The following is an 11,341-nucleotide window of genomic DNA, read 5'->3' on the forward strand; positions in this document are numbered from 1 at the left end:
TTGAAGTATTTGAGGGGTGCAGTTTTTAAGATGGTATCACTTTTGGGGAGTTTCCAATATATAAGCCTGGTCAGGGAGATCAAAATTGGCTCTGTCACTGAGGGATTAAGGTAATTGTTTGCCATACATATGATGGTACTTATCAATAAATAAAAGCCAGATATAATTCATATACTGATAGTAAGGTGTAAATACCCAATCTATTCTTCCAGTTTGAGCATACATATTCATATAGTATATATAACGTTTTCCATTAAATCTTTTCCCCAGACATAAACGGAAACCAGAAGAAGGCTCTTTAATCTTCTACCACTGGATCTAAGTGAAAGTGATTATAATCCAGCCTGCTTTGATCTTTGGCATGTTTGTTCATATTAACACACAGACTCCAGTTTTAATCAAAACTGAAAATTGTCACATATTTTATAATTTATTTAATTGTTTTTCTTTTTTTTATGGTTGGTAAGATCCACATCTATGGTACATCGTTATCTTTTAAACAATAATAACTTGCCTATGAAGTGAGTCTGTGAATTGAATTCTGATATTGTATTAAACTGTTACTTGAATTGTTTATATGTGTATAGACCAGGATGCAATATAATTAATAAATTGTATATTTAACACTAGGTGGCGTTAGAGTATTCCTTGTGTTTAGCTGTGCTGCTAGTTTTGTGTATTTTTTTTTTTTTTTTTTTTTTTAGCAACATCTCCATAACTGCATGGAGAATGCTATTTTATTATTTTCTCATAGCTTTTACTTGGAAGTTGAAATAAAAATTATATTATTATTTGTCAATAATATATATCTTTTTTATATAATTAATAATAACTGGGCAGGCACTTCCAAATTTCTGTTGTGTTTTTATTATTACGAGGTGGATAGCTTATTTCTTTCTATGAAAAGTTCCTTCAATGTATTAACAATGTTCAATTATCTTGACGTAAGGGGCTTAGAAATTAATAAAAACTAAATCTAGGACCATTGAATTATCTTATTTAAATTACTGCTGACATCTCCATATAGTCCCTTTAAAATCTCAATCAACAATCCATTAGAGCTCAACAGGAGTAAAACTAAATCCTCATTTAAGTGTATTTATCCAATCTCTTTTCCCTCTTTCAAATGCTAAATCCATTTTAGCATATGCCCCTACTTTCTCTCGCCTTTTTCTAAAGCCTAGCAGCTTCTATTACCCTTGTAAATATGAAAGTTGCTAATCATATGACATATCACGTCTCAGTCGGAGCCTGGAATAAAGCCTTGAGATGTGGGATCATTGCATCCAGACAACAGCTTCATCAGCCAGAAAGTTGTTTTTTTTTCTTTTTTTTCTTTTTGCCTTCAACTCTCAATCCCTTCTTTGTCTGCGGGATGAAAATGTAGGCCGTGCGAGCTTCCATGGCCATATGGTCCACTCTATATTTTGTTAGGCGGATTCAGTAGAGATTCGCAGTATCCTCCTTTTTTATCCTGTTTTCAAATGTGCATGTGCTTTTTATTATTATTAGTGTTTTTAAGCATTTTTCTACTGTTAACTCCTTAATGATGCTGGCATTTTTGGCTTTTGCAAATTCATTTTATCTGAATTTCTTCCAAAAACCATAACTTTATTTTTTTTTCTGTCAACGTAGCCATATAAGAACTTTTTTTTTTTTTTTTGAAGGACAATTGTTAGTTTTGAACTATACCATGCATTTTACCATATATTGTACTGAAGAATGGGAAGAAAAATCCAAATGCGGTGAAACGGTTATAAAAAAAAAAAAAACATTTCTGCAGTTGTTTTTTTAGTTTGGGATTTACGGTATTTATTGTACAGAAAAAAATGATCTGGTAACATGATTCTTCAGTTCAGTGCAATTTTTTTAAAATATGGTTAAACTTTTCTTCTCCACTTTTTTTTTTAAACTTGCAACTGTTTGTCAGCATACAGAACAAGTGATCATACATTATAGTATATAGTGAAAAACAATGCCTCCTATGAGGAACAGCCTGTGGCCGGGCTTCAGGAGTACTAAGATAGCAACTATGTGGAACCTGTTGGCACCCTGCGATAGTGTCACGGGGGCTAATGGGCATTTGAACAGAAGCTCGCACCACTTAAGGGGACTGTGTCAGCTCTTGCACAACCCCCCCCACCTCATTTAGACACACACCCAAATTGATTGCATGTTAAAAGAACACAAGTGAATCCTTTCCTTTTATTCAACAAAAACTAGTGCTATTACAGAAAATTTGACTTTGGAAGTGATATGAAAATGAGTAAGATTAAAAACGAGAGATGTATTGGTCTCCACAGGTTACCCTTATAATTTTATTATTACCTTGATTGGTTTTGCTTATATGGATTAAGGTTGGATCGCTACATGTATTTTCCTGTGAAGACCAATGTATCTCTTGTTCTTAATGTTATCTGTTAATTTTGTGTCCAATAAAATATTTACATTTTTCAGTATCTTGGTTTCTGGTGATTTGGTAGGGTTTTTGTGCCTGTTTAGTATTCCTAAATTATTTGGTGGTGCCAGTCCTTTTCCTTTTTTAAGCAGAGAGAATTGTTAAAGGGGTTTTCCCACAAACAAAAGTTAATTTTAATCAATAGATCTTGGAATAATAATAACTTCCACAATTGAATGTATTTAAATAAAATGTTACTGATGGAGAAGTTTAGTACCAGGTCACTGCAGGATGTAGACAGTGCAAATTACAACCTACTCTCACATACGTCCCATTCACGAGGGCGGTGATTGGATAAACAATGATTGTGTAAGGTGCCAGTCACACAGGTACAAGTAGTGCACCAAATTGGCACACAGACTATTGGTTATGCTCATACTATTAGATTACAACTGTCCAGCACTTCGGTAAGTACATGCCTAATACTGGCACCCCATTGTCCCCCAATATCACAAGACCTCTCCACATTCTGCAAAAGAGATCCTAAAAAGGAAGTATTAGTTGATATTTGGGACAAAGTACGCAAATGCTTAATCTTCAAGGATCCTTATTGTCTTGAAAGTCCCTACAATAAAATTATTCACTTCTGTGGGAGTTCTGAAAAGAGCCAGAGGTGAGATCCACATTTTTGGCATATCCACAGGATATTCCCTATGTATAAGTAGAGAATACCCTTTAATATGCTAACTAGAGCAGCATACGTAGTATATTCCTGAAAAGTTTTGTTTATTGATCTAAGGATAGAACTAAAGTACATAATTTATGTGAGATGTTATATTTGTGTTATTCATGTTACACCACACTTCTGCTTCAGTCACACTCCAATAGATGTCAGTGTGAAAAATCAGCCAACAGCCACAACGTGCACTTCTGTATGGGTGTAACTTCGGCAGCAGTCACTCAACAGTTGCATCAAAATGTATCTGACACATTGGTGGCTACATATGAAGCTGACTGAATTGTGTAGTACTTGGTAGCCTAGTCTGCTATATTTCTCAATGCATGACCGTTGTGGTATACAGCCCACCAAACTGAATAACGGCAGGCTTCTAACATTGCTCACCATCATACAAAAAGATCATTCCCCTTTTCCTCCATGTACAATTTAGAGGTCTGTAATTTTTATCATGGGTACACTTCAACTGTGAGAGACAGAATCTAAAAATAAAAACCAGAAAATCACATTGTATGATTTTTACATAATTAAATTGTATTTTATTGTATGAAATAAGTATTTGATCATCCAGCGAGAATTCTGGCTCACAGACCTGTGAGTTTTTTTCTTTAAGAAGCCCTCTTACTCAGCACTCATTACCTGTATGAATTGCACCTGTTTGAACTCGTTACCTGTATAAAAGACACCTGTCCACACACTCCATAAATCACACTCCAACCTCTCCACCATGGCCAAGACCAAAGAGCTGTCTAAGGACACCAGGGACCAAATTGTAGACCTGCACAAGGCTGGGGTGGACTACAGGACAATAGGCAAGCAGCTTGGTGAGAAGGCAATAACTGTTGGCGCAATTATTAGAAAATGGAAGAAACCCAAGATGACTGTCAGTCTTCCTCGGTCTGGGGCTCCATGCACGATCTCGCCTCCTGTGGTAAGGATGATTCTGAGAAATGTCAGGAATCAGCCCAGAACTACATAGGAGGGCCTGGTCAATGACCTGAAGAGAGCTGGGAGCTCCAAAAAATTGAGAGGTCTGTAATTTTTATCGTAGGTACACTTCAACTGTGAGACAGAATCTAAAAAGAAAATCCAGAAAATCACATTGTATGATTTTTACATGTTTCATGCAAAAAATGCAGATTAATTATTTGATACAATAGAAAAACATCTTAATATTTTTTTACAGAAACATTTGTTTGCAATGACAGGGGTCAGCCGTTTCCTGTAGTTCTTGACGAAGTTTGCACACACTGCAGCAGGGATTTTGGCCCACTCGCCCATACAGATCTCCAGATCTTTCAGGTTTCAGGGCTGTCGCTGGGCAACATTGATTTTCAGCTCCCTCTAAATATTTTCTATTAGATTCAGGTCTGGTGACTGGCTAGGCCACTCCAGGACCTTGAAATGCTTCTTACGGAGCCACTCAGTTGCCCTGGCTGTGTGTTTCGGGTCATTATCATGCTGGAAGACCCAGCCACAACCCATATTCAATGCTCTTACTGAGGGAAGGAGGTTGTTGGCCAAAATCTTGCAATACCTGACCCCATCCATCCTCCCTTCAATATGGTGGTCGTCCTTTGCAGAAAAGCACCCCTAAAGTATGAGGTTTCCCCCACCATGCTTCACGGTTGGGATGGTGTTCTTGGGGTTGTACTCTTCCTTCTTCCTCCAAACACAGCGAGTGGAGTTTATACCAAAAAGATTTATTTTGGTCTCATCTGACCACATGACCTTATGACCTTCTTGCATGCCTTCTCTGAATCATCCAGATGGTCATGGGAGAACTTCAAACGGGCCTGGACATGTGCTGAAGTGAGCAGGGGAACCTTGTGTGCCCTGCAGGATTTTAATCCATGACGGTGTAGTGTGTTACTAACGGTAATGTTTGAGAATGTGGTCCCAGCTCTCTTCAGGTCATTGACCAGGTCCTCCCATGTAGTTCTGGGCTGGTTCCTGACCTTTCTCAGAATCATCCTTACCCCACAAGGTGAGATCTTGCATGGAGCCGCAGACCAAGGAAGATTGACAGTCATCTTGAGTTTCTTCCATTTTCTAATAATTGTGCCAACAGTTGTCTTCTCACCAAGCTGCTTGCCTGTAGTCCATCCTCGCCTTGTGCAGGTCTACAATTTTGTCCCTAGTGTCCTTAGACAGCTCTTTGGTCTTGGCCATGGTGGAGACGTTGGAGTGTGATTTATTGGGTGTGTGGACAGGTGTCTTTTATACTAGTAATGAGTTCAAACAGATGTAAGTAATACAGGTAATGAGTGCAGAGTAGGAGGGCTTCTTAAAGAAAACTCAAGTCTGTGAGAGCCAGAATTCTCGCTGGTTGGTAGGTGATCAAATACTTATTTCATGCAATTTAATTATTTAAAATCATACAATGTGATTTTCTGTTTTTTCATTTTAAATTCTATCTCTCACAGTTGAAGTGTACCTATGATAAAAATTACAGACCTCTCCATTCTTTGTAGGTGGGAAATCTTGCAAAATCATCAGTGTATCAAATACTTATTTCCCCCACTGTATATATTTGTTTTTGCCTAAAATGCAAAGGAAATGTGTCATTTTTAACTTTAGGCCTTTTAGAGATTATTTAATCTTCAACTTGCTTAACTGTTCACAATAACAGTAATTTTGACCAGGGGTGCCCAAACTTTTACATGCCACTGTATAGAGCAGATGTAATTGTGAGATGGAATAGGCATTCCCCTGTAAATGTCATGTTTTCCGCAGTCTCGGTCCTGAGCTTTGCCCTAGCAAGAGTAGTAACATAAATCCGTAGAGTGGCATGTACAGTGCTTTGTAGGCCCGTCTTTAAATGACAACTAATGTGCATTTATTTGTAAGGAGTAGCCTAACTTGGATGGCTGCCTACAAATCCCCTCCTTCCCGTTTCATTCCTAGCTCAAACCCCAAAAGGCTTTCAGCCAAATCATTAAATTCAACAGAGGTGGTCAAGCTAGCACAGCTTTTCTGTGATGCCTTGAAAAGAAAGGCATCCTTGAAGTTTAGTAGATGCCCAAGGAAAACTACCTGAAAGACATGAAAAGATTGAGTTTCCATAGCTGTTGGAGCACGAGAGCAGTGTAAGAGCACAAAGGGGGATTGGAGCACTGCCACTGGCCCGCTGCTCTATCTCAGCACAATTGGGTCACTGAAATGGGGAATTAATTACCATTGGTGAGTGGGCAGTCCATTCACCACTGGCTGAGTTTTATTAAACGCCAATATAAATAACAAAACAACTCTTGTGGCTGCACTATTCCTACACGCCAAAGGAAGGATTATGCCGAGGATTAACATCTTAAAGTCTATGAGACTTTCTGACTCAGGGCTCCGAGCTCGTAATCGTATTTGTCTGCTGTATCAGCGATTAGTGCTCTCATTCTCCCACTTTTGCCTGGATGGCCAATGTCCCTTTTTGCAGGCAAGAGCTGCAGCACAATAGGCTGTTCTTTTCTATGCATCTTTGTAGTATAAGAGGAATATAATAAAGCGCAGTCTGACCAGTCTTCTTTATCTTAACAACGGCACTTGGAGGGTTATCCTTGATTGTTGTGCTTGGAAAGGAGAGTATTGGATCTTTCTATATGACTATAGAACAAGATGAGAGAAGTAATCCATGCAGGAGTGTGTATACATAGAAAGGTGAACGTCAGGGATAAAAATATATTGCTTCACGTTTATCAGTGATATCCAAGATGAGCTGCAATGGATCATGCAATCAAGATTTCGGATTGTATGAGAAAGTAAGTACAGGTCACAGCACAGAAGAGTACGCTGGGAAGCTGCTGGTAGAATAGGAGGACAAAGTGTTACTTTATACATCAAGTATTATAAATCAAGTATCCTAACACATCGTATATAAAGAATACAAAAGACTGATGATTTAATTCCGTATCCATCACTCAAAATGCATGCGGCTTTTGGTGTCACATAATCCCATTAAAAGCCCCAAATATCTAATAGGATATTCTACTTTATTCTTGAAAGGGTGTTTAGTGTACTCACCACTCATGTGGCAGAACGTAAATCAGGACTTCCCTTTGTTGTGTGTGTTTTTACAATACCCCTTATATTCCTTTCCAGTTGACCTACTGAAAAAGAAAGACTTGTTGCTATCCAGGCACGCTACTTGTGGGGTCTCTCTCTTTTATAGTCACCAATGACTATAAACACACCTAAACTTCTGTGCTTATTTCCAGACCTTACAAAGTTCAGACAAACAAAGAGGTTTCTTCCAAACTTGGAGAGTCCCCTTTCTTGCAGAAGTGTTGGTGGGACAAGCTGAAGCCATTGTGTGTAATTTCTTGATCCTTGCCTAAGTTTTGTGCCTTTGTTGATGTAGAGTAGGATTTTCCTACAAAGGGTTGGAGTTGAACAATTTGACCCTCAGGACCAGTTCATATGCTGGAAAGTAAAGACATGACTTTCCTCAATAATTTTTCCTGGATATTTTTCTCACTTTACTGCTTAGGTCCAATTATTACTATATAAATGAGAAAAAAAAAACACTGCATTGCTGCCAACTGAACAGGGGGCGCACTAACCACTTTCCAGAATTAAAACAAAACTGGCGTTTTGGACTCCTTGCTCTACCCACACAATCCCCCCAATACTCCCCCCTCCTCCTTCCTTCTACTATTCCCAATCCCTGTTAAAGGAGTTGTCCACTACTTTAACATTGATGCCCTATCCATAGGATAGGGCATCAATGCGTGATCGGCCGGGGTCCCGCATGCTGCACCCCTGCCGATCAGCTGTTATCAGGGCCTGCGGCCGGAAGTCCTTACCTGCGGTGCTTGACCGTCTATCTGCAGTGGCCGTAGCGGGGTACTACACATCCGCCTCCCATTCAAGTGAATAGGTGTCAGATGTGCAGTAACAAGCACTGGCCACTACCACTTGGATAGGGCATCAATGTTAAAGTAGTGGACAACTCCTTTAATTTCTCTGTTCTATTTTTTTTATAACTGTTACCAATGTCTATAATGGCTTGATCAAAATGTTAATATGTTATTCAATATTTAAAAATAAAGAATACTTAGAAAAAACTTGAACTTTGTTAAATATGCCAATATCAGTTTATAATTCTTATTAATTGATTAAATGTAGATTTTTTTCATTTTCTATAAGTGGTTCCGGGTTTTTACCAGCAAGATTAGTTGTCTGCATGACCCAAAGGTGTACCAAGTCTTACCATCTGTGACCACAGTTTCAATCGATGTTATTTTAAAATTCATTTTAGTTTTCTGTTTGATGTTTTTAATTAATTTTACCTAAAAGTGAATGGTTCTAAGGAATCTAATGAACACATCAACCAAATGATTTCCATCAGTGATTGGCTGATGTGTCCACTTTAACCATCATTGTGGCATCAGTTTTTATTGTTTAAAATAAAAAAATCGTTTCCAAGTGTCTCCCAACAATTAAACATTACAAAAACAGACTGCACACTGATGGCATCCATATGCTAGTCATCATTTTCACAGACCTATCGACTTGGATTGGCGATGTTGATCAATAACTCAAATCAAAAACAAGTGTCTCCATTTTATTTTTTTTACAGACATTTGGTCCATAAGAAAATACAGACGTGAACGGTCCCATAGTGTATAATGGATATGTGATTTATTCGTGAAACACACAGATAGAACATGTATGTGAAAAAACAGAAGGCAGAGACCTTTGTTTGACTTACGGCCACAATGCCCAGCTCAAGTGTCATAGGAATATGTAAGACTGTTAGTCAATCTGTCACGTCCTTCTTTGATGACATTGAGAGAGAGGACCTTACTTAATATCTATAAGTACAGTTATGAAGACTGTAAATAATAAAATGTTGTGGCTAAGGGGGGTCGTAAAAGCACCAAATCACCAAATTTATTAAAGAGTTTCTGACGGGTTCTTCTGACGTCTATTTTATTAAATACATGTATTCCCTATGAAATAACATTTGGGTCACATATTATAATACTTATTATTTTGTTCAATTATTCCTCCCAGAAAAGTATGAATATATTCACAACTTTGTGTTGCCATTTTCTATGTTGATGAAGCATGTCCTTATTAACAAGACTGATAGTAAAGTCCACTTGTCAATTTATTTAGACAATTCCGGGAAGACTAAAAGAAAAACACTACCACACAGAAATCTAAGAACCTATGTCTCAGATTTCATGCAAAATATTTACTAAAACAGACATTTCCTGAGAGCTGATGAACCGTTTTAAAGAAATGTGCCATTTTTACACATGCATAAATTAAGAAAATGACAAAATCTTTCAACCAGAAGGGCATCGGTAGTTGTGGCTTCATGCAAACAAAATTGTATCAAATTGTCAAAATGCAGGGGATTTGGATTGAGATTTAAGAAAAACACAGCTCGTATGGACGGCTTAGGCGGGTTGATCCTACTGACAGATTTCCTTTAATAGTAGAATATCTGTGCTGCTGCACTCCCACTTTCAGCCAGTAGATGGCTGATATTATTCAAAGAGTATCATGATAATATGGAGTAAAAATAGCGCTATAAAATCACACATTTTAACTTAAATGCACATCATTTATATACACACATGTGGTCAAAATTGTTGGTACCCCTCGTTTAATGAAAGAAAACCCCACAATGGTCACAGAAATAGCTTGAATCTGACAAAAGTAATAATAAATTAAAAATCTATGAAAATGAACAAATGAAAGTCAGACATTGCTTTTCAACCCTGCTTCCACAGAATTTAAAAAAAATTAAACTCATGAAATAGGCCTGGACAAATGGTACCCCTGAAAATAATGTGACAAAAAGGACATGTTAAATCAAGTTGTGTCCACTAATTAGCATCACAGGTGTCTACAATCTTGTAATCAGTCAGTGGGCCTGTATATAGGGCTACAGATACTCACTGTGCTGTTTGGTGACATGGTGTGTACCACACTCAACATGGACCAGTGGAAGCAAAGGAAAGAGTTGTCTCAGGAGATTAGAAAGAAAATTATAGACAAGCATGTTAAAGGTAACGGTTATAAGACCATCTCCAAGCAGCTCGATGTTCTTGTGACTACAGTTGCACATATTATTCAGAAATTTAAGATCCATGGGACTGTAGCCAACCTCCTTGGACGTGGCCGCAGGAGGAAAATTGATGACAAATCAAAGAGATGGATAATACGAATGATAACAACAGAGCCCAGGATAACTTCTAAAGAGATTAAAGGTGAACTTCAAGCTCAAGGAACATCAGTGTCAGATCGCACCATCCGTCATTGTTTGATCCAAAGTGGACTTCACGGGAGACGACCAAGGAGAACACCATTGTTGAAAAAAAATCATAAAAAAGCCAGACTGGAATTTGCCAAACTTCATGTTGACAAGCCACAACGTTTCTGGGAGAATGTCCTATGGACAGATGAGACAAAAATGGAAGTTTTTGGCAAGGCAGATCAGCTCTATGTTCACAGACGGAAAAATGAAGAATATCAAGAAAAGAACACTGTCCCTACTGTTATGTTCTGGGGCTGCTTTGCTGTATCTGGCACAGGGTGTCTTGAATCTGTGCAGGGTACAATGAAATCTCAAGACTATCAAGGGATTCTAGAGAGAAATGTGCTGCCCAGTGTCAGAAAGCTTGGTCTCAGTCACTTGGTCTTGCAACAGGATAATGACCCAAAACACACAGCTAAAAACACCCAAGAATGGCTAAGAAGAAAACATTGGACTATTCTGAAGTGGCCTTCTATGAGCCCTGACCTAAATCCTATTGAACATCTTTGGTAAGAGCTGAAACATGCCGTCTGGAAAAGGCAACCTTCAAACACGAGACAACTGGAGCAGTTTGCTCATGAAGAGTGGGCCAAAATACCTGTCGAGAGGTGCAGAAGTCTCATTCACAGTTACACTAATCGTTTGATTGCAGTGATTGCCTCAAAAGGTTGTTCAACAAAATATTAAGTTAAGAAGAACCATCATTTCTGTCCAGGCCTATTTCATGAGTTTAATTTTTTTTTACATTTTGTGGAAGCAGGGTTCAAAAGCAATGTCTGACTTTCATTTGTTCATTTTCATAGATTTTTAATTTATTATTACTTTTGTCAGATTCAAGTTATTTCTGTGACCATTGTGGGTTTTTCTTTCATTAAACGAGGGGTACCAACAATTTTGACCACGTGTGTGTATATACACTGCTCAAAAAAATAAAGGGAACACT

General features: G+C 38.1%; 1 protein-coding gene across 4 annotated transcripts in view; it reads left to right on the top strand.

The window, feature by feature from the left end:
- ZGRF1 (zinc finger GRF-type containing 1) overlaps nucleotides 1-594 on the top strand; it is a 140,123-nt gene extending 139,529 nt beyond the window's left edge. For all 4 annotated transcript variants that reach the window (XM_073640577.1, XM_073640567.1, XM_073640549.1 and 1 more), the window contains one exon: nucleotides 271-594. In XM_073640577.1, coding sequence (XP_073496678.1) covers nucleotides 271-276 — 6 coding nt within the window. In that variant the 3' untranslated portion in view covers nucleotides 277-594. The remainder of the gene's footprint in view (nucleotides 1-270) is intronic.
- The last annotated feature ends 10,747 nt before the right edge of the window (nucleotides 595-11,341 follow it).

The sequence above is a fragment of the Phyllobates terribilis genome, unplaced genomic scaffold (genome assembly GCF_046119375.1).
Source record: "Phyllobates terribilis strain yellow unplaced genomic scaffold, ASM4611937v1 Scaffold_1__5_contigs__length_1240528914, whole genome shotgun sequence".
NCBI classification, from domain to species: domain Eukaryota; kingdom Metazoa; phylum Chordata; class Amphibia; order Anura; family Dendrobatidae; genus Phyllobates; species Phyllobates terribilis.